Raw genomic sequence first — 24711 nt, 5'->3', positions numbered from 1 at the left:
AATTTATGTGGGTGATATTCTTTTAACTGGTGATGATCTTCATGAAATTGTTGAAATCATGTATTTTCTCAAGGTTGTATTCAGGGTAAAGGATTTAAGGGACATTAATTACTTTCTTAGTCTGGAAATTATTAGAGAGAATCAAGGTTTTATCATCAGTCAACGCAAATTTGCTCTTGACTTTCTCAAAGAATTTGATACTTCCAATGTTTCCTCCGTTACTTCTCTTTTGGTTCCTTCTATCAAACTACATGCAGATGTTGACATACTTCTTTCTGATCCTACCACTTACATACGTTTAGTAGGGAAATTGAATTATCTGACACATACTCGTCCAGACCTTGCTTTCCCAATGTTGAAACTCAGTCAATTTATGTCGCGGCCATGCCACTCTCATTACTCTGCTGCTCTTCGTGTATTGAAATATCTGGCTTTGGGTCCAGGGCAAGGGATTCTCTTATCGTCTGCTCCTTCCCCATCTCTGAATGCTTTTTGCTATGCCGACTGGGCATCTTGTAAGGATTCTCGTCGGTCGATTAGTAGATTCTTCATTACCCTTGGTGGTTCCCCATCTCATGGAAATCAAAGAAGCAAGGTTCTATTTCCCTTTCTTCAGCAGAGGCAGAATACAAGTCCATGAGAAAAGGCACTGCCGAGATAACTTGGCTCATCTGTTTACTAGAGGATCTTTCAGTCCCACCATCATTACATGTTCTTATTAACTCCGATAGTCAAACTGCGATTCATATCGCCCACAACCCTGTTTTCCATGAAAGGACAAAGCATGTGGAACTTGACTGTCACTTTGTTCGACAACAATATGCATCTGGGTTGATCTCTCTTCAGTTCGCTCCTTCAAAGCTCCAACTCGCGGATATTTTCACAAAGCCTCTTTCTGGCACTTCCCATCATAGCATTTTATCCAAGTTGGGGGTTTCTTCTCTCCCCTCCAACTTGAGGGGGTATGTTGGCAAACATAATTTCCACTCATCTATTAGTGGCAGAAAGAAAGAAATGAAGAAGAGCACGTGAGCAACACACTATATCAACATAGGGGGGAATAAAATTAGTTAGGTTGTTAGAATATTTCTACAAGATTTAGACAAGTGTATAGCTGTGATTTTTCTGTATTTTCCTTTTTCTTATTTTCCTGCACAGAATACTTGTATATAAAGATTGAAGATGATGATCTATAAGGCATCAAAAAATTTCCACAAACGTCTCCTACATTTCCTACATATGGTTTTTAATAAAGTCCATATATTTTTAAGTGTTCTCATACTCTAGTGCTTCATAATAGTAACAGATAATAAATGGAGTGGCTTTTAATAATAATCTTTTTTTTTGTCAGCTCAATATTGTCTAGAATTAATTTATTTATATATCCTTCTTTTTCACACGTAAAAGATTTCTTCAGCTAGAAGACCTGGTATATATTACTATTGTTTTACAGCATTGGTCAATATATGCCATTTTTCTTGGTTTTTGTGCACATTCAAACATTTGTTGTAGCTGCAGTGCTGTAGTTGAGTTGGCTCAATTTAGAAAATGACTAATCATATAAGGAGCACAAAGAGAAAACGGAGTGTTGCTAATATATAGAATTGATTTCAACTAAATTATTATCTCAAAAGTCATTACCACTTTTTTGTTAAAAGAAATTTGAAATCCAGAAGAAAAATGACTTCCTAAAATATAATTAGTTGAATAGAGTTAGAAGCTTAAATAGTTATTCAACTTTGGCTAAATCAAAGCTGAGGGAGTGTTTAATTTTTAAAACATAATTGTATAGAAATCTCAACTATTAAATTTAAAGTTATTAACGGTTGACAACTCATAAAATATTTGTAAGTGAAAAATAGGTTGACTCTCAAAATTCAGACGATATCACATAGATTAAGACATATAAAGTAAGCTAATAAAATATTTGCAAAGGAGATCAACTCTCAAAAATCAATTTGTGCAACATAGACTGAAACATATGAAGTAACTTTAAATTTTTCTGCCTAAATTTAACGGAGCCAACAAACAATAAGTTGTACGTCCAAATTAAGTGTAATAAAATGTGCCCCAAAAAGGGGATAGATAGCTATACTATTTAACAAGGTTCTCCAATTTCTCATTTGATCTTTCCTCAAATTACTGTTGTGTGCTTTTTACAACAAAAAAGAAGAAGAAATTAAAAAAAAAAAAAACAAGTTGTTGCATAGGGCTTGCCTACTGCGAGTAACCTCTCTTTTGTGGTTTGCACACTATTACAAAGAAAATGAGGATTTTAGTTTTTACCATGTGTGCACTCAAATGATAGCGATTATGATTTCTATCCTGAAAAAACAAAGAAGACTATAAAAAGGATATAAATTAGTTTGTCTGTCCAACATATTGATCTGTATATACAGGAAAGCAGTTGTTCATTTTCTAACAGCCTTTTCTTTTGTTTTATAGTGATATTGTACTTTAGAAAAAAAGACCTTTTGCTAACAGCCATCTTGATCAAGAATGATTATACTATCCTTGTCTTTTTTCTTCTTTTCAATCCATATCAATAATAATAATTTACTTAATTTGCAGCATAATGACAAGAAGTAAATTAAACATTATGAAACTAGCTAATAGTTCTTTTAAAGTGACTTGTTTCGAATTGTCATTCAATCCAAAAGTTCAATTGTATTTTTATTTAGTGATTATGGAATATTATTGACTTTTTTCAATTCACAGTAGAGTTTGTTCTTGCTCTTTGCACAAAAATAAATCCATATATTTGACATACCTCCTAAACTTCGTGTCATCTTTCTTCTTCTGTATAATGTGCGCTTGATATGTATTTTTCAATATACGTTTACTAAAAGTAACTATTCAAAGGTGGACGAGTTGAATTTTTTTAGTTTAGAAGTTTTGAATTATAATTTTTTTAATTGAATTTTGAATAAATTTTATATATATATTATTTTAATAAAAACACAAGATTTGAGCTAAAATTACAGACTTCTATTAACCTATAATTCCCATTAATGTGGCTACACCATACTGAAAGAAAGACAATTAAATCAGGTGAATATTTCATTACACTAAATATTTTTTTATAAAAGTAAACGAATTCATTTCTATACATATAATCATTGTTTCCCCAAAATGAAAGATGTTCCAATTATTATCAGTGTTTTCAAATTCAACTAAAATCCCATCCAAGTACTGCACGGGAATTTTTAGGGGTTTTTTATTTGGACATTGTTATTATATATATATTTATTTTATTCGCATACTTATTTATTTTTGAATAATATTATATCGATATGGAGTATTTGAAATTTTATATGACAAAAGTTCAAATAAAAATGATCAAATTTAACCAACGTGTGACTAAAGTTTAATCAAAATAAAGTTAAACTTTAACCATATGTGCCCGAAGTTTAGAAAGAATAGTTTTTTGGCAAGGAAAAAATTAATTGAACTTCAACCAAATGTACGTATAAATTTAGCCAAAAATAACTGAACTTCAATCATATGAAACTTTAGGCATTTCACCTAAAGTTGTGTTTTGTCAAGCCTAATCTCATACACCGCATATCTACAATTATTTCAAAGTGAACATACTTATAAACTTGGAAAATTACAAATATATACTATTCGACTAACTAGTTTGAAATATCAACACATGCATTGATTGTATATATTGTGTTTATGTATATATACAAATTTAGAAAGAAAAAATTACGTGAGTTGGCTAACATCTCTAAGTAATTAGTTAATAGGATATAGTTTAATTTAGTTACAGTCAGTAAATATAGTTTCAGTTTTTTTGCCATAATTAATGGGACCCACCACCTCTTTGTATACCGAACCAACAAAGTCCTTGATATGCTTTTGTATATAATTTTATACAAAATCAAATTTATCTCTCCTATCCCCATTCCATAACTTTCTCCTAAAATCACTCTTCCACTTCTAATTTGAATTTCGAATTCCGCCTTCTCCCTCCAGTCGTGCTTTCACTTTTCTCAGGTAACCACCAAAATCGTGGGTGATCCAATTTTTTTTCTTTTTTCCTTCTTCAACAATTGTATATGTATTATGTTTGTTATTTTTTCATGTTTTTTTTAAAAAAAATCTTTCTTACTTATCAGATTATAAGTTTTTCAAAATCAAATTAGATGATTCATCTCCATCTATGAGGATTACGAGAGGTATGTCATTGCATGTCAGTGTTGTTGACGACCCACCTTCGTTTTTAATGGGTTTAAGAGAAAAGCCATAAACATTAATTCAGAGGAGAGTGGATCTGCTTTATCAGAAATTGACAAATCGGAAGAACATCAGGACATGATTTGCATGAAGTGTATGTTTATTTTCTGCTTAAATCACATTTTGTATATTAATATTTGTATAATTTGTTAATATACAATTTTTATTTTGAAGTTTATGTATAATTTCTACCTAAATCACACTTGTATATTGATATGTATTTATACAAATTGCTTGAAGTATATATGTATATTCTTTGCGTAAATCACATTCATATATTGATATTTATATATTTTGTTAGTTATATACAAATTTTTATTTGAAGTCTATGTACAGTTTCTGCCTAAATCACATTTGTATATTGATTTGTGTTTATATAAATTGTTTGAAGTATATGCATATAATGATTTGTATATTGAGTTAATATATACAAATATTGCTTGAGGTATTTGTATATTTAAGTACTATATTCATATACACATACTCATATACATATAAATTTATAGTAACATACAAAGAAAATGTAAATACAAATATAGCTTATTTATACAAATGTTTTAGTTTTGTTTAAAAGCATAAAATAGTGTGCAACACTTAACTGAAACATTTTGTATCTTTAATTTTTTTTATAGGGAATTAGATTCATGCGCAAATATCCAGTTTTGTATATTGATATTTGTATATTTTGTTAGTTATATACAAATTTTATTTTGAAAGTCTATGTATAGTTTCTGCCTAAATCACACTTGTTTATTGATATGTATTTATACAATTTGCTTGAAGTATATATGTATACATATAACTAATCGTATAAAAGTATAAAAAATTACTCGCATTAAAAAACACAATTGCATTCGAATCATATACAATACATATATACAAATCGTATCATTCAACTTTTTTTCAAACAAAAAAAAAGAATAGAATTGTTAATATACGATTTCTCTAATATTGTATAAACAAATACAATTTTTTGCGAAACATCCGAATCAATAAAACAAAAATTATTCGTTATTCAAAATTTTAATTATATACTATATAAATCAATCGTATACTTTCTTGCCGCTTCAAAACATGAAGTTTCCTTGAAAGAAACGATTACCTGGCGTTGAATATACGAAATTATTGATTAAGGGGATGCTTTAGTCGTTTGAGGAGACAAGATGTTATGGACTTTCTATCGCTGTAGAATTCTTTTTTGAAAAAAAATATTTGATTTTGGACGTTTAGCTTAAATCATAGGATTATGTAAATTTCTTGTTGCCGTTTTTAGCGTTCATGATTCAATTTATTTAAAAAATAAAATATTGTATAAATTTTTAACCAAAAAAATGTTATATACAAAATAAATGCTTAATAGCAAACTAAATCATACCTATGAAATGTAATTATATAAATTATACCCATAGAACATTATTTTTAAAAAAATCTATTTGCTTTATATGAGATTTTCCCATTTAAAAACTAGTTGATCAAAGTATTTTGATCCGTAGTCTTTGTCCCAAATGCACACTTCTATAGACCAGGGCAAAAAGGAAAGTCTCGTCCAACCTATTATTTTTGGGCCTTCTTGCCATCCGCATGTATATCATCTCTTCGAAAGAATATTGGCCCATATAAACCTAGCTCAAGAATCAAGAATCTCATCTTACTAGTATAAAGAATGTCTAGAATCTGGATACCCGCCATTATTTTTTCCCGCCAATCTACATCTCTCCCTTACTCGAGAAAAAATGGATGAAAAATTTGAGGAACAGGGCAAGCTTCCCGAGCTTAAACTTGGTAAAACCCTAATCTGTTAAATCTTCCATCATGTGTGTTATTAAATAGATAGTGATTCTGGGTTTTAATTTTAGTTAGTTTGATTGATTGATATGTGTTTAATGTGAATGGTTTCGTTTTAGATGCGAGGCAAGCTCAAGGGTTTCTTTCATTCTTCAAAACCCTACCCAAGGTAAACGTTTATTCAGATTGTTCATTATTTCTACCTTAGCAGAAACAAAAATTATTCTGCTTGTATGGTTAGAGGGTTCGCTTAATGGAGAGCTCTTATTTTCTTTGTTGCAGGATGTTAGGGCAGTTCGTCTCTTCGATCGTCGGGTGAGCCTTCTTTCGTATCTCTGCGCTCTTTTTCTCTTTTTGCAATAATTGTGCTGTCGGGACCAACTTGCACTCCGTGGTTTAGGTAGATGGAAAGAAATGCGTAGCTTTTTTTTTTTTGGTTCTAATGTGATTCTAACCCTGGTCTCTTGTGGTCTATGTTTCAACTAGGACACAATTTTATTAAATGTGTATGAACAAAATCCCACATTGGTAGTTGAAAAGAAAGTAAGCTACTTATAAGGTGTTGGATACTTTTAGTGTCGTGAAGCCTTTAGGGAATAATCGTGTCGTCTCCTTGGTTTTTTTTAGCTTGGGTCTCTTGGTGCTTGCCATTATTATTTGTCTTTGCAACTATATAGTTAGACTACATTCATTTGTGCCATTATTATTTGTCTTTGCAACTATATTGTTAGACTACATTCATTTGTGCTTGTCATAGTATGTTTTTTGTTTAAGCTAATAGTTCCATCTGAATTAGGTAGGTCTCACTTTTTCTTTCTTATCTCCATTAACTGATAGTTATTTCCTTCTCTTTTTTATATGCTTGCCATACTATGCCTTTAAGGTTGTGCAGCATTCCCAAACATTCCGTCTTTTCTGCTACCTATAGTTTTTGTTGGCTGGTTGAATAGCCTGTTAAAACTTCTTTCTGTTTCTGTGTCTTGTTTTATGTCTGGTAATTAGGTGCTATTAGAAATTTGTTCTGTGAAGTCTAAACCTTCATGCATGTGTGTGATCTTTGGTCCTTTCATTGTTTAACCAGAAACCCTTTTTTGTTTTTGTTTTTGTTCCAGTGTGCATTTTCTTCTGTCATAAAATATAATGTATCCTTTCCTTTTAGGACTATTATACTGCCCATGGAGATGATGCAACTTTCATTGCAAAGACATATTACCATACCACAACTGCTTTACGGCAGTTGGGTAGTGGAGTTGGTGCTCTTTCCAGTGTTAGTGTGAGTAGAAACATGTTTGAAACAATAGCTCGTGATATTCTCTTGGAGAGGATGGATCGTACTCTTGAATTGTATGAGGGAAGTGGTTCAAACTGGAAACTGGTCAAAAGTGGAACCCCAGGAAATTTTGGAAGTTTTGAGGATATTCTGTTTGCTAATAATGAAATGCAAGATTCTCCTGCGATTGTTGCTCTTGCGCCAAAATTTGATCAGAATGGATGTACAGTTGGGTTAGGCTATGTTGATATTACTAAGAGAGTCCTTGGTTTAGCAGAATTTCTAGATGATAGCCACTTCACCAATTTGGAGTCTGCTTTGGTTGCTCTTGGTTGCAGAGAATGTCTTGTACCAACAGAGACTGGGAAATCCAGTGAGAGCAGGCCTCTATATGATGCAATATCGAGATGCGGGGTGATGGTAACTGAAAGAAAGAAAACTGAATTTAAAGGTAGGGATTTGGTACAGGATCTTGGTAGGCTTGTCAAGGGTTCAGTAGAACCTGTTCGAGATCTAGTCTCTAGTTTTGAATGTGCAGCAGGTGCTTTGGGGTGCATACTTTCCTATGCAGAACTACTTGCGGATGAGAGCAATTATGGAAACTTCACAGTCAAACAATACAACCTCAATAGTTACATGAGATTAGATTCTGCTGCTATGAGAGCACTGAATGTTATGGAGAGCAAATCAGATGCTAATAAAAATTTTAGCTTGTTTGGTCTCATGAATAGAACCTGTACTGCTGGAATGGGTAAAAGGTTATTGCACATGTGGCTGAAACAGCCGTTACTAGATGTAGATGAGATTAACTGTAGACTGGATTTAGTTCAAGCATTTGTGGAGGATGCTGCACTTCGCCAAGATTTGAGGCAGCATCTGAAAAGAATTTCAGATATTGAGCGGCTGACACACAATCTTGAGAGGAAAAGAGCCAGTTTACTGCACGTTGTAAAACTCTATCAGGTTCTTTTTCTGTTCTCCTTTTCTCCATCTCCCTCTTGTTCGCCTGACTCTGTAGTTTTCAATCAGCTACACAGAGAGAAGTACAAATGGCTTTAATCCCCTCTTTTCTTAGCTAAATAATGCACAGGTTCTGGCATAACTTTTTCTTTTCTTCATGTGCAGTCAGGCATCAGAATACCATATATCAAAAGTGTTTTGGAACGTTATGATGGGCAATTTGCACCACTAATCAGGGAAAGGTATATTGATTCTCTTGAGAAATGGAGTGATGATAATCATCTGAATAAGTTCATTGCTCTTGTGGAAACTGCTGTTGACCTTGATCAACTTGAGAATGGAGAATACATGATTTCTTCTGCATATGACTCAAATTTATCTGCTCTGAAGGATGAGCAAGAGACATTAGAGCAACAGATTCATAATTTGCACAAACAAACTGCCAATGATCTTGATCTACCTATTGATAAGTCTCTTAAATTAGATAAAGGAACACAATTTGGACATGTCTTCAGAATTACCAAGAAAGAAGAACCAAAAGTCAGGAGACAGCTTAATTCTCACTACATTGTTCTTGAAACACGTAAGGATGGGGTAAAGTTCACCAATACAAAACTCAAAAAACTAGGAGATCGGTACCAGAAGATCTTAGATGAGTATAAGAGCTGTCAGAAAGAACTGGTAGCTCGGGTAGTTCAAACAGTTGCGAGTTTCTCCGAGGTGTGTATATATTTGATATATTTTTGTTGAGCCTCCTCTTCTTCCCCAGCGCATTTATCTGAGTTTACCAAGTATTGGCTTTCCAGGTGTTTGAAGGTTTAGCTGGTTCACTTTCTGAGTTGGATGTGCTACTGAGTTTTGCAGATTTGGCTTCCAGTTGCCCAACTGCCTACTCAAGACCAAATATCAGTCCACCAGTAAGGACATTTTTTTCTCTTCCTGTGTAAGATGATACTGATGCCATGTTAAATAAATTATATACAGCTAAATTTGGTGATTTGCCATATAGGATACGGGAGATATTATACTTGAAGGGTGTAGACATCCTTGTGTGGAAGCTCAAGACTGGGTCAACTTCATCCCTAATGACTGTAGACTAGTATGTGTCCTATAGTGTTGAAATGTTCTGGTCTCTGATATTTTCTCTTCACAGCATTATAACATACTTCTCTGGTCTTCTCAGGTTAGGGGAGAAAGTTGGTTTCAGATTATCACAGGCCCTAACATGGGTGGAAAGTCTACCTACATTCGTCAGGTGTGAGTTCAGTATTTTGCTGAAACTTCGTTTTGCCTTATTTACAATCTCACTAGGTATGTGAGGGACAAGTTGTCCATCAAATAAATGTTGATGTAACTAGGAATTGCTTTTTGGCTATTCCTGCTTGTGAGGCTGTTTCTGTATATTCAGTTATTTACAGAATTCATAATCATTTGCTTGAAGATCTGATTCTATTTGTATTCCAGTATTTTTCTGTATTGAGTATTCATGCGTTATTCCTATATTAAATCCGTCTCTCTAAAAAGTACCTTAATTATTTGGCAAATTTCACCAATAGGTTGGTGTGAATGTCCTGATGGCCCAAGTTGGCTCATTTGTTCCATGTGACAATGCTACCATTTCTATTCGTGATTGCATTTTTGCTCGTGTTGGCGCTGGAGATTGCCAGGTGAGAACATATCCTTGTTGAATATCTAGATACTAAAGTATCTACTGATGTCTTAAAAGTCCACCCCGTTCTAGTTCTGATTAAGTGTCTCATTTTCCAAAAATAGTTGATCTACATGTTAAATTAGCTTAAATAAGTTTCATCTAACTGGCTTGTTCATTGTGTTGTAGATGTTTTCTACTTCTCTTTTGGTATTATGCCTTTTTAGTGAAAAGGCTGTGCTTGATTATGGAGCTGAAGTTGTGTCTGCATAGGTTTTAAAAAAAAATCTGAAGTCTTTGCACATAAAGTTGAATTGCATTCAGTGTTACTGCTCAACAAAATTATGTATTTCCTTACTAAGTGAGTGATCTTAATCTCCAAAAGAAAAGGGAAGCCTTGTATATGGTCTTGCCTTCAGTAAGTACTTGATTCCACAATCTCATCAAATGCGCTCCTGGCTCTCCTATGTACTCAAAAGGAATGGAGAACTTCAATTTATTCAGCTTCTTTAAAGTTTTACAACCTCTGCCCTCCAAATAGTCCCATACTATGCATGCGGGAACTATCAATGTGTTGTTTAATCCAGAGGCGAATCTAGGATTTTTCGAACATGGGTGCACCAAGTAAAATGTATTGAAGTGAGAATTGATCCTAATCCTCAAGGTCAAAAGCTCAACATTTAACCATGTGGACCGTTTAGACTTTTTGTAGTACGGGTGCAAGAATATAATATTATACAAAATCTTAAAAAATATACATATAAAATATCTAATTTTACGAAGAGAGCACGGGTGCGATTGCCCTTTTTTTTGGCTCTAAATTCGCCACTGGTTTAATCCACACCTAAGCCTTCTGACTACTTGCTGCAACAGTGCAAAACACATCTTCAACTGCCTGTTGCATAGCTCACTCATACTAAACACATTAAACATCAGTACATCAGGTATAGTGTCGATCCTACCTGCCACACCAATTGGACAATAATGCCTTGAATTTCACCACATTTGTCCTACTTTTTGATGTTGTAGTAGAATGACCAATGTCTTTCCCTGCCTCTTCATACACGAAGTGTTCGGGACTAGATATTTAGGTTAGAAACAGCTGGTATTTCATAATCTTCCATTTGCCCAAAAATAAATTGTATTCTTTTATGTGTTGTTCGTTTATTTAATAGTTGTCACTATTTTGTTCTGTTGGTTTCCTGAATAACTAAAGGAACTAAGAGACTTGTGTTTTTCCTTCTTCCTCTTTGAATCAGCTGAAGGGGGTTTCTACTTTTATGCAAGAGATGCTTGAGACTGCATCGATCTTGAAAGGAGCTACTAATAGATCATTGATTATAATTGATGAGTTGGGCCGTGGGACGTCGACTTATGATGGCTTTGGTGAGTTTCTAATTTGTGAATTTATATAAACATCATTTCTTAGAAATTTCAACACTTGTATTTTCTGGACTTGGTTTGCTCTCTTGTATTGCATCATTACATGATATAGATGTCCTGGACCTGTCATGTAACCCATGTGAAGCTTCCCCTTTAATTTGATTGGTATGAGATTTTTTGCGCAAACATCCTTTTCCACATGGGAAAGAATACACAAGCAGAGTAAAAACCATTATATGTGTCGTCTCCCAATATGCTTTCTGGTAAATATTCTTGTCATGGAATAAGGGCAGTACTCATAATCTGTCTGCAAGAAATCTATAATTTGGTGATTTATTGAAGTTTAAAGTGAGTTATACTAAAATGTGATTTTGGCTATCTGATGCACGTTAGCAAAGGTAATGCAAACAAACATTTGAAATAGTAGGATTGCATTGGAGAGTGAACATTACTGAACTTGGGTTTATTTCCTTGGCAACTTTGTTAAGTCATCAGGTTGTTTCACCACTACTTCATAACTGTTTCGTGTATTTTACTCACATTATCAGGTTTAGCTTGGGCTATTTGTGAGCACATTGTTGAAGAAATTAAAGCACCAACATTGTTTGCAACTCACTTTCATGAGCTGACTGCATTGGCCAATGAGAATGGAAACAATGGACATAAGCAAATTGGTGGTGTGGCAAATTTTCATGTCAGTGCACACATTGACTCTTCTAGTCGCAAGCTAACTATGCTTTACAAGGTATGTTTATCTTCCTCTCTTTCTGGCTACTTCTGGCTCATTCTCGTTTTGTCCCAGTAATTTTGAAGTGCCTTTTTTTTTTTTGGTAAACTGTGAAAAACTTACCATAACCAACAAAGTAACAATACACACTAAAGAGCACCTAACAACCAATACCACCTTCTAGGAAGGGTGTAAAGGATAGAGGGGCCTCAACAAAATCAAATAAACTAATTACAAGTCAATTTCTGTATGTATCCTCGACACCTATGAGCTTTCCTAGACAACTTAAGAAGGTCTAATCTCTCTACAATTTCCTTGATCTGGACTATCACTGTCTGCCTGTACAATTGTATGCTTAAATTTTTTCGAGTTTCTAGCTCTCCAAGTGTGATATATAACAGCTCCCCATATAGCAGCCACTATCTCTTTTTTGAATTGCTGCCAATGCTTAGCTTTGTTACTTTTCAGTTTTCAGCACTTGCTTAACTTCACCTGCTAGTTGCTGCACATCAGCCCATGTCAGTATTTTTTCACTTGCTTGAATCAGTCACTCTCAACAAATAAATGCTTTGTAGTTTCTATCAGTTGTCCATCGCATAAACAACATGTACCATCTTCATCGCATAATTTTGATGTGCTATGAGTAGTTTATTTTCAGTTAAATTTAATTTTTTTAAAACAGTTTCTTTCCTGATCAACTTGCAACTGTCAGGTTTGAGAAAGTTTGATCTTTATTTAGGATGATTTTTAATATATAACCAGGGAACTTTTGTATCACTCACATAAGTGGAGTAGCAGCTAATATGGATATCATAAAAAAATGATAGAAAACGCACTTGTTATGCTTTATAAACATGTGGTTTCACAACATTGCTTCATAGCTGATTGAATTCAGCTTATGGTGATCAGTGAGCACTTTCCATTAATTGCTTAGTTAGTATATCTCTGTACCCTATTTATGTCAGAATCTGTTTTATATATGTTATGGCTTCACATGCAATCTGAAGTTTATTTGATGACCGCACCAAAACATCACTTGAAGTAGTTGATTTCACAACTTTTAACTTTTAATATAGAACTCTTGTAAACATGGACTGAAAAACTAGTTTCCTGCGCTTTTTAGATTTTGAGCAGTTGCTCAGCATCTAATTGTTGTGCCCTTCCAGGTTCAACCCGGTGCTTGTGATCAAAGTTTTGGTATTCACGTTGCAGAGTTTGCCAATTTTCCACAAAGTGTTGTGGCCCTGGCCAGAGAAAAGGCTTCTGAGTTGGAGGATTTCTCTCCTAATGCTATGATGCCAACTGACAGTAAAGAGGTATTTTCCTTTGGTTACTTTCCTATGCTCATCACAAATATCATTAAAAAATCAGTGTCCTTTCATTTAAATTTAGGATCATGTTTGGCTGTTGGCAACCCTGCCTAGATGCATTCTTAAATCTCCTTTGTTTCAAAATCATATGCAAGATTGCTAAATAGGTCTGGTCTACCTATATGATAATGTAAAAATGGTCGTTCTGTTATTTAAGCTTTTGGTGATCTTAATCATTCAGATCTCATTTGATGCTTTTGAATGGTCAATGGTGTCATAGTAAAACTTCTATGGCATCTTGCTCTGCTCTGTTGCTTATTGCTTTTAGGTGTGTGTATTAGGGTGCACTTGTGCACTTGCATGCTGTAATATCCTCTTGGAAAACAATATAGTGGCACTATCACATGTAACTTTATTTTCCCCATGTCTTCTTCGAGGCAGGGGACATGTAACCAGATTTTAGTTCAAATACCAACCGAGAGTACTACCCTCAAGTTTTTAGTTATTGTGGATGTATAATCTTGTCTTTGTTCTTCCAGGCAGTCTCAAAGCGGAAGAGGGAATTTGACCCACATGATGTGTCTAGAGGTACTGCCCGAGCTCGTCAATTCTTACAGGATTTCACTCAGTTGCCTCTGGATAAGATGGATCTAAAGCAGGCCTTGCAACAGTTGAGCCAAATGAAGACCGACCTTGAGAAGAATGCAGTTGACAGTCAGTGGCTTCAGCAGTTCTTTAGTTCTTCAGATTAGAACTATCTTCTACTCTATGAAGCCTGGGGTGGGAAAACAATACTGTTGGTTTTGTGTGTATAACTTGGGCCAAATTTTGAAGCTGTATTTAAATCCTTACCCCCGAACATGATCCTCTGTATATTTTTGTATGCACCCTGTGTTATTTATAGTAAATGTTATGTTATGGTCATCCAAAAGAATTACGTTAAACCCCAACAATGGCGGTACAAGAAGATCCAGCATCCATGACATTACCATTTAAATTATCGAACATTTTGTGACAACATGATCAAGATCCCTATCATATTTAATAACTCATGCTTTCTACCTTGAAATTTAGCATCTCTTTTTATTTACTACTGTAATATTAGAGATTAAGTGATTTCTTTCAGACGGTATCCAAACTTAGGCTGGACAAGCCTAGCTAACTACTTTCAGCTCATATTTAACATGTTATCAAATCCAATTACATCTAATTCTGGCAAAATAGAACAATGAAGTGAAACATTTAGGAGAGATAATATTATAAACATATTTTCTTATGAAGAACACTATTAATGTTCGGTGATATATTGAATTTAATGTCAGACTTTGAAATTCCTCTTTTTTTTTCTCTCCATTCTTGTTTGCACAAAAATTTAAGCATAACTGTGAACTTGGAAACCAACCCCTCTCGGAAATAGAGTAGTATTTACAGAGAGAGCATAAGTGGACATAAATTTGACTGGTAGTTGAATAAACACACAAGAAAAAAGTAAGTTTTCTAGTGTAGTTAAGTCTTTGTTGCACCTGGAACCATTACTCCAGTATTTAATTAAGTGCAGGTCAACTCTTACTTTGTTGCTCTAAACTACCCACAATACCATAAATATCCTGACATTAATTTTGCAACTAACCAAAGAAATATACTCCATGTGTGAAGTCTTTTTTCCGCACCAGTTTATACTAATTTTACGAAATACCTGTCACTTCCCACCTCCCACTAGAAACAAGTACTAACCTTTAAATGAAGAGTAAATACAGGGGAGGGAAAAAACATCTTTTCTTAAAACTCAAGAAATGCCTTCTGTAAATGAAAAGATAGTGGACGAGAAAGAAGATAGGAAAAGTAATAGGAGAAGAAAATAATTAATGTGCCACTAAATTTATGGATTATTTAATAATGCAATTAAATCCTAGAAGAAAATGTCTCTGTCTGTGACTTTGACAGGAAAAGGTCACTGAGATTTGAGGCATTAAATCAGATATTCCTTGTTGAAAATTTGGTAGGAAATTGATAGATTATCTTGTAATGAAGCATTGATTGAGCCACACCAAATAAACATAGAAGACAATTGGAGTTTTGAAATATATTTTCTTAAATATATCATACTAATATATGAATGTACCATCAACATGGGTTGTGGTGCACTGATGAGAGTGTTTCACCCTTAACCAGAGGTTTCGGGTTCGAGCCTTGGGTATTGAGAAAATCCTGTTGGGAGCGCCACCCTTGAATGAGCCCTGCAGAGCGCGATCCGAATTTAATCGGAGCTTCAATGTGGGCTCCAGACATCGGGTGGAAAATAAAAAAAGAAGAAGAATGTACCGTTTTTTATAATATACTAATAAAAAAATAATATTAAACAAAGTAGAACGTTGGAAGTACCGAATAACGGGAAAAAAAAGAAGTTCGTGTCAAAGCAAAGAATTAAAATTTATTTTCTCATTCCGTTCCTTTGTCAAAATAATAAAGAATGAAGAAAGATCTAGAGAATGAGCAGATGATTTCAGATAACATTATTTGGTGCAATTTTAACTAGGGGTGGGCATAAATATCGAAAAACCGAAAAATTGAACCGAACCGAAAAAATTCGGTTCTTCGGTGTTGGTTTTTTTTTTCGGAACTTCGGTTCTTCGGTTCGGAGTTCGGTGTAAGGGTCCCGAAACTACGGTGCACCGAAGAACCGAAGTTTTATTAAATAAATTTAAAAGTATTTATTATATTACTTAATTTTTAACTTTACTTGGCCCATTTCAATTTTTATATTTAGATCCTAAACTTAAATAGCAAAAATCTTAACAACAAAATAGTAAACCATAAAGACCTAAAATCTAAACTAAACAAAACTCAATTTAATTCAAGTTTGAGCAGCAACTTGGTGTTTCTACTTTCTACTTTATGATTTTATCATTTTATGTTGTTACTTTGAAGTGAGAACAACAAATTGATGTTCTTACCTTTTATTGTTAGACGGTTAGTTGTTACTTTGAAGTTTGAAGTGAATAACAATTGTTACTTTATCATATTCTCTCTTTATTTTTGTTGATACCGAAAAACCGATTTAAAAACACCGAACCGAAGTAGAAAAAATCGAACCGAACCGATCTAGTTTGATTTGAAATATGGTGCACACTTTTCTAAAACCGAATACCGAAAAACCGAACCGAAATTTGATTAAACCAAACTGAAGAACCGAACACCCACACCTAATTTTGACCAGTTTTAAAAGAGTATTCATCCATTTTTCCCTTACAAACAAATGTTAATAATATACACTTATCTGCCTTTATTCTTAATTAATCTAATTAGATAAAATTTTCGGATAGAAGAATTTACACAATGAGTGATTACTGGAGATATATACTTAGGGGAAAAGCCACTTGTAGTAACAAGTCCCTCTGTTTCCCTACACTTCTCATATAACTATTGTTTTAACTCAAAAATCTTATCCCAAAATAATTTTTACTTTACAAAGTGCTTTCATGTTTTTTTTTTTTTTTTTTACCCTCCCTAGGAGCTCCCACCCCTTTTGCTCCCTTGATGACTCGAACTCGCAATCTTCGGATTGAAAGTGAGGAGTGTTTACCATCCGAGCAACTCCCTCTTGTCAAGTGCTTTCATGTTAAAAACGGCTTTACTCTAAAAAAAAATTAAAAAATCTAATAAATTAAATAATTTAGTAAATTACTTTTTATTTATATATTAAAAAAAGGGAAAAGGGTCAAAAATGACCTTAAACTATGCGAAGGAACAAAAATGTCCTCTATTTATAGTTTGGCTCAAAAATGCCTTGTAGTCAATACTTTGGTTCAGAAATACCCCTATAGTTACTAAATGGATCAAAAATGCCCTTTTTTGAATAAATATATTTCTTCCCCTCCTTTTAAACATCTCGTCCTCTTAATTAAAATATTATTAAAGAATCATGTTCTCGTTTTCTTTCTTTTAAAATCACTTTAACAAATAAAAATGTAGGAAATATTTTTTTCTTCTTAATCTCATTTTATCAATTAAAATATAATAATTTTGTGTACCATTTCGACATATAATATATGTCATATATAAAATATCATAATATATCCATCATTAATTTATATTTATATAAGAAGAAATATTTTTTTTTTTTTTTTCTGAATTGAAGTAAGATAAACATTTCCTAATTTTAAAAATATTATTAGAAAAAGAAATATGTTAAAAAGAAAACAAATAATATATTTATTTGGAAAATGTGCATTTTTGACCCATTAAACAACAAGAGCAATTTTGGACTAAAGTATTGACACAGTAAAGACATTTTTGGACCAAACTATAAACAAAGAGAATTTTTGTTCCTTTCACATAGTTTAAGGGCATTTTTGATCCTTTTCTCTTAAAAAAACAATCAAGCTTTACGTACCCTTGTCATTAGGTGATAAAAATGTATGTACTATTTTTCGTTCACTTTTACTTGCCTATTTTGAATTTTGCACGACTTTTAAAAAGGTAAAGGGGTATACATACATACAAACAAATAAGTGGGAGTTAGTTTTTACCGGTGAGTGCTATGTATGAAAGCTTGCTTCCCTCCATTAATGCATGGTTTCTTATTCAAACTTTATACGTGAGCTCCTTTCCTTTCTCTCTTTTCTCACCTTTCGCCTTTTCCTTCTCCTCCTATTTATATCCATTCCTATCTTCACTTCTTACATTCATCATTTCTCTTTACAACAAACTATAATGGCCTCGTCATTTTCCAATTTCCTTTCCTTGATCATCATCTCTGTTTCTTTCCTTCCTAATGCTCTCTGTCGTCGATCAATAACTTCTTCGCTTCCACATTCCCAAATCCTCGATGTCTCAAAATCCACTCAGAACACTCTTCAAGTACTCTCTCCCAATATCAAATCTCTCCAACAACAAGAAGCAATAGAACAACAACAACCGCTTTATTCGTCTTCCTCTGCATTCTCTGTATCAATCTATCCTCGCTCTTCTATTGTGAAACCCCAACACACAGACTATACATCTCTCACTATCTCCCGACTTGCTCGTGATTCAGCACGAGTGTCCTCACTCAATGCTATGCTTCAACTTTCTCCCTCTAATTTTACTTATTCTCATCTCAAATCGGTTAGAACCATGTCGGGACCTGAAGAATTTCAGACCCCTCTTATATCTGGATCAAGTCAAGGCAGTGGCGAGTATTTTGCTCGGCTAGGAGTTGGAGAACCTGCGAAGGAATTTTACATGGCTATTGATACTGGCAGTGATATTAATTGGCTTCAATGTGAGCCCTGTGACGAATGTTACCAACAAACTGATCCTATTTTCAATCCGTCTGATTCCTCCACATACAATCAGCTCTCATGCGACTCACCGGTGTGTGCGGCACTTGAACTCTCGGGCTGTTATACCGATAATTGTATGTATCAAGTCTCCTATGGAGATGGTTCATTTACAGAAGGGGAATTAGCGACTGAAACGGTGTCGTTTGGAGACTCTGGATCGTTCCCTAATGTTGCTATAGGATGTGGCCATGATAATGAAGGGTTATTTACCGGGTCAGCTGGGTTGTTAGGTCTCGGCGGCGGCTCACTATCTCTTCCATCTCAAGTCAAAGCGACGTCGTTTTCCTACTGCCTTGTAGATCGTGATTCTGATTCTTCATCGACTTTGGAATTCAATTCCGCCGGACCTAGTGACTCGGTGTTTGCACCATTGCTTCGTAACTCGAGGAGGGATACTTTTTTCTACGTAGGTCTCGAAGGAATCAGCGTCGGCGGCGAGATGTTGCAGGTTCCGGCGAGTATTTTCCAGATGGATGATAATGGGAGGGGAGGAATTATCGTGGATTCTGGAACAGCGGTGACTCGTTTGCAGAGCAGTGCTTACAATGCTTTACGTGACACGTTCGTGAAGTATGCTCAGAATTTGCCGTCAGCCGGGGAATTCGAGTTGTTTGATACTTGCTTTGATCTATCGTCGATGAGTACGGCGAACGTTCCGACGGTGGCGTTTCATTTCTCCGGTGGGCGAACGCTGCCGTTGCACGCGCAGAATACCGTGGTCCCGATAGACTCGTCGGGGAAGTACTGCTTAGCGTTTGCTCCGACGGATGAATCAATATCGATAATCGGAAATGTACAGCAGCAGGGGACACGTGTCAGTTATGACCTGACTAATAACCTTGTTGGATTTAGTCTTGATAAATGTTAGCAGTGGCAAAGCTGCATTAAAATAAAAAGACTTTTTTAAGTAAGAAAGAGGAAAACAGACGAAGAACTGATCCCAATAAAATATTTGGTGTGCTATAATTTTGTTATCATCTGAATGGTGTGATGACTAGGTTTCTGGGCATAACAACTCCCAGCTCGAACTTAAATATACCACAACATATATTGGTGTGATAAACTTTAATAGAATTTTTTTATATCCAAGCTTGAACTTTAACGATACTACAAAACATATTGGTGTGGTGAACTTCAATAGAATTTTCTTCATATTTAGCGTTGAACTTAACTTCATTGCATAGAAATATATAAATTTGGCTGGCAAGGCTCATAACATGTTGGTGTGCTACTAGACTCAACCTCAATGCATAAAAATATATGAATTTGACTGGCTAAACTCGCAACATGTTGGTGTGATGAACTAGGCTCGAACTTATAACTTTAATGTGTGGAAATATATAAATTTGGCTGGTCATAAATTTTAATTCACCATCCGCATACATTAATTCTAATAGAAGAAGAATCCTTCTGTTGCGCTAAAAAGGGAATAAAATCTGAAAATCTAATTAAATCCATAAATTACGCTTCCATTTCTTCTTACTCTCAATCATACATAGGCAAATCCAGAACGAAGAAATTCAAAATTTGAAATTGCTCCCCCCTGTTCAACGAAGAAACCTTTCATATTTGATTCAAAAACTTTGTCGAAATTATGGGTTAGATAGGTGAGTTATGAAGGATACAAAAGTGATGAAATTGTTGTTGGACAAACGATTTCCTTTTGAATCTTCAAGTCATCGAAGATGTTTTCAATTTTGGTTCAAGTTGTTTGGATTTGCTATGTATACCCTCTGTTTTTTAATTTTTTAATTTGTATATTGATATATAAGTCGTGATACATTACTAGTTTGATGTTTATGTAATGTGTTTTTAGATCCCAAAATTCTTCTTGCCATTCTTTCAAAAAAATTCTCAATTTTTAAATCAAACTTGTCGACAAATTGTACTAATACAACATGAACATGTCGATCTTGTTGAGACATTCCAGAATCTGAGAAAGTGAGGTGAGGTATGAACGATACAAAAGTGATGGAATTGTTGTTGGTCAAATATTAGTTTGTGAATCTCAAATCAGTCATTGCAACTGAATTAGAGATCGATGAGTTGAGAAAAAAATTGGAGTTCTGATACATTGTTGAGGTGAAGAAACAAGAGTTTGGATTTTTAATGTATCCGTTATGCATTGATACAACAAACAAAAAGGCTGAAGAGATGCATAACTTTGATAGATCATTCATACCTTTTATAATGTTGTGAAATCGTTTTTTGAATTTCATTTTCGAGATTGATAGATTTATCAATATATTACTATTTATGTATCCTGTTTAAATTGATAAGTGTTGTATTTCTACTAGTTACATTAAATAAGAAATTGTTGTCCATAAGATGTTAGGTTTAAGATCGATACATTACTGTTTGGTAATTGTTATGTATCAAATAGATTTAGTATATATTCGAATTTACGTATCATGCATAAAAAAATAGTGCATGATACATTATTATTTATGTAAATTATTTTGTTTGAGAGCAGAATCCATATGTATTAGGAATATGTAGATGAAAAGGTTGATATATGATAAATAATACATTTGGTAGAATTTTTGTATCAAGTATCAATACTAATTAAGGTTATGTATCAAAACTAATATTTGAACACGATACATTGTGCATGATAGAATTATAATGTATCATGATATTGAAAAGAAGGCAATATACATTAGTTTAAGAAACAAAATCAACTAGATACATTAAAAATTTGAACCTATATGTATCAGAAAAGATGAACAACCAAAAAATCGAAAAAAAGTCAACAATCTAATCAATGGAAAGCAACGAATTGAGTAAGCCCAATACTGAAAGATCGAACCAATGGAATGAAGTGTATCAAGATCGCCATTAGAAATTCCTGGAACAATTTCAAATGCACTCCAAGATGAACTCTCTGCATTAGCAACGTTTTCCACCCCTCTTCCAGTAAAAAAACTGTGAGTTATGTCATAAGATTGATGATCAATAAACAGATGAAAAACTGACAACAAAGCATTATGTTAGCAATCACAATTACCTTCCCACATCTCCTCGTCACATGTGTTTAGGAGATCCTTTTGTCAATGCTTAATCAATCACTATTTTATTTTAGTTTTAGTTTTTAAGATGAAAAAAAAAAACTAATTTAAAAAAAAATAAAAATTGAAAATTGAAGTGATGGAAAGAAATCTATCTCTTGAATAACTTGAAATCATTAATTGGAAAGAGAAAAGATTTGAAATTCAAAAATGGATTATTGGGAGCAAAAGTGGGAATTTTTGATATTTTTTGAAATGATAGAGAAAATAAGAAAATATAATAATAAATGGTGTGTAGTTAGATAATTTTTCCTAACTTGAATGTGTGGAAATATGTAAATTTGGCTGGTCATAAATTTTGGAACAGCTGACAAAAGGAAAAAAGTAGAACGCCGCTGCCGGGGATCGAACCCGGGTCACCCGCGTGACAGGCGGGAATACTTACCACTATACTACAACGACTTGCTTGTTAACACGTAGTCAGCTTTTTTTAATGTTGGGTCTTCAACATGCAACAACACCAAAACTTTATATCACTTTAGTTTTTCTGGATCCACAATATTAAAAATGCTAATTGTTGTACTTGAGATAGTGAAAGGCTTATGGGATAGGGGTATTATGCATTATGACATTAAAAAAGATAACCCTAACTAAATCGATAAATCGATCGTGAAGTGATAGTAGTTTTTATGAAACCAAATCTTATTTTAAAAACCAGAGAGCTTATGAAAGAGGTGATAGAGCAAAATCTTAAGTAGATAACTTATTGAAGACAATACCAAAAGCATTATCTTCATGAATTTATTCAAAATGGCTCAAAGACAATTATGCCTTTCCTCAAAAGGAAGACATGATTGAACTACGAGTGAGCTGGGCATATCTATTTTCTTTGATACTTCTTTTAGAGAGAAAAACTTACTTAATGAAGATTTGAATTACTTTTGACTTTCGACTATTTTCGTAGGAAAAACCAGAGGCGTATCTAGGATTTCAGCTAGATGGGTGCACGATTACGAAAAAATATATTTTAAATATAAATTTGATCAATTTGACTTTTAGTTCGTATATGAATCATTAAATTTTAAAAATTATAGGTTCAAAATGTATAATACTACTAATTTTAAATTTTAATATACACATTTGATTTAATTATATCAAATATTTACAATATTAAATTTTTTAGGAATTTTCAATGTAACACACTTGAAAATTTTGAAGGATTAAAGGAAAAAAACAAAAGCAAAATTAGCTGAAACGTCAAAAGTGTAACTGATAACCACTTGGAAAGGTGTTACTCACAGAGACAAGATAGATATAAGATTTAAATTTATATCCTCACTTAGAAAGGTGCACCCAATCATCATCGCATTATTATATGATATACTTTGAACATGGGTTCACACATCTATATTTAAATATTTTATAAAAAATATAACACTACTATACATGATCTAGAGAGGGGAGCATGGGTTCACGTGAACCCACGACATCCCCTCTAGATACGCCTCTGGGAAAAACTAGATGTCATTATTACATGATCTATATTTAGTTATTATACCATAAATCAGTTTTAAGCTTGATTTCCATATATTTCTCCAATGATAAAACTAGTATTATCGATAATAGTTTATCTACCTAATCGAGATCGACTTAGTCGAAGCTATACAAAAGTTCATCTTTTAAGTACAAGCATTTGTAGTTATTCATTTGTCAACATTCCTTTTTTTTTTCTTCTAATTTTCAGCTTCCAAACATAGGCTGATTGACGAATTTTAAGACTTGAAAGATCACAAAACATAAACATGGGGAGCTTGCTTAAGTTAAAGAATTGAAAAATAAATAAAAATATACAGATGGTTTTCAGAAACCGTAAATTTACCAACAAAGTAATTTTATAGAACACTTTTGACAAATGACTAATTTAGTGAGTTCAACACAACAATAATTATTATTTCAATTTAATATCAGGCTTAGAAGTGTAAGCTTACTTTTGACTACTTTCTGACAAACTGCAAGGAAGTATTCCACTAGAATGGAATGCAGAATTGCAAAAAACTACAAATAAGCTTGATCTCGCAATTGAACCATCTATTATTTTAAACCGACTTCTCTATAACGTTAAACACATAATAATTGAAAATTAGGGGTATGCATTCGGTTTTTCGGTTTGGAATTTTCGATTTTTGGTTTTGTAAAAGTGTAACCCAATCCGATCCAAAATAAATTTGATTTGGTTTGGTTTTCCTCTATTCGGTTCGGCTTTTTTCAGTTCAACTTTTTTCGGTTTGGTTATTCGGTTATGTCAATAATTAATAACATAACCAAAGTAATAATATTTAATCCCTTAAATATACTTTCTAATATAAATCATAAGTAAAACTTAAAACACAATACTTATAAGTATACCTATTAATTCAGAGGCGGATCTAGGATTTAGAGTCACTGGGTGCCAAGCAGAGGCGGACCCACATGATTTGATAGGGGTGCACGTGCATCCGTTAACTTTTTAAAAAATCATGTGTATATATGTATATTTATCGTGAGAAACTGACATAAAGTAAGATATAATCAACAGTGCACCCATAAGAAGTGTAGGGGTGCCCTTGTTTAGTTGGAACAAGCCAGAGGAACCACTCGCGAGAATACGGTTCAAATCTAGCTAGAGTCTTATTTCATTATTTTTATTTTAAGTTTAGCTTAGAAATCATATTTGTGCCATTAGTTACCAACCAAATACTACATTATTCGCTAATTGTAGTAAAGTTTCGTTAACTACCTAAATTAAGATAGTATTGGTGCATCGAAATTTTTAAATTTTGAATTCGCCTCTAATGCCCAGTAAACTCATCGATTAAATCAATTTTAGATTCAGATAGAATTATTCGTCTTGTGGCTGGATGGGAGAGCGGGATTGGGCGACGGACGGAAGGCTGAAGCTTTAATTAATGACATATTTTTGTTGTTCAAAAATTTAAAAGAAGAGCCAGAATTTCAACGGTGAAGATTTTTTTTTTTCCATATTTAATCATATAAAAGAAAAGACAAAGAGTTGAA

General features: G+C 33.5%; 2 protein-coding genes and 1 non-coding gene across 3 annotated transcripts; 2 read left to right on the top strand and 1 right to left on the bottom strand.

Annotated features, from left to right (window-relative positions):
• Window positions 1-5974: 5974 nt before the first annotated feature.
• Window positions 5975-14135, top strand: LOC125830841 (DNA mismatch repair protein MSH2). The gene is made up of 13 exons (XM_049510018.1): window positions 5975-6024; window positions 6147-6196; window positions 6310-6342; window positions 7187-8260; window positions 8423-8977; window positions 9064-9174; window positions 9267-9356; window positions 9441-9512; window positions 9814-9924; window positions 11165-11291; window positions 11837-12033; window positions 13182-13331; window positions 13865-14135. Exons 1-13 carry the CDS (start codon window positions 5976-5978, stop codon window positions 14075-14077), a joined length of 2832 nt encoding a protein of 943 aa, XP_049365975.1. The 5' UTR covers window position 5975; the 3' UTR covers window positions 14078-14135.
• Window positions 14136-18038: 3903 nt separating this feature from the next.
• On the top strand, window positions 18039-19517 carry LOC125830933 (protein ASPARTIC PROTEASE IN GUARD CELL 1-like). The gene has a single exon (XM_049510126.1). It carries the CDS (start codon window positions 18039-18041, stop codon window positions 19515-19517), a length of 1479 nt encoding a protein of 492 aa, XP_049366083.1.
• Window positions 19518-22047: 2530 nt separating this feature from the next.
• On the bottom strand, window positions 22048-22119 carry TRNAD-GUC (transfer RNA aspartic acid (anticodon GUC)). Its single transcript has one exon. It is a non-coding gene; the product is annotated as a tRNA-Asp (tRNA).
• Window positions 22120-24711: the final 2592 nt, after the last annotated feature.

Source organism: Solanum verrucosum, unplaced genomic scaffold, assembly GCF_900185275.1.
Source record: "Solanum verrucosum unplaced genomic scaffold, falcon-dt-bn FXZP01000102.1, whole genome shotgun sequence".
In the NCBI taxonomy this organism is placed as follows: Eukaryota; Viridiplantae; Streptophyta; class Magnoliopsida; order Solanales; family Solanaceae; genus Solanum; species Solanum verrucosum.
The sequence above is the reverse complement of the archived record's forward strand: the minus strand, read 5'-3'. Positions and strand labels throughout refer to the sequence as shown.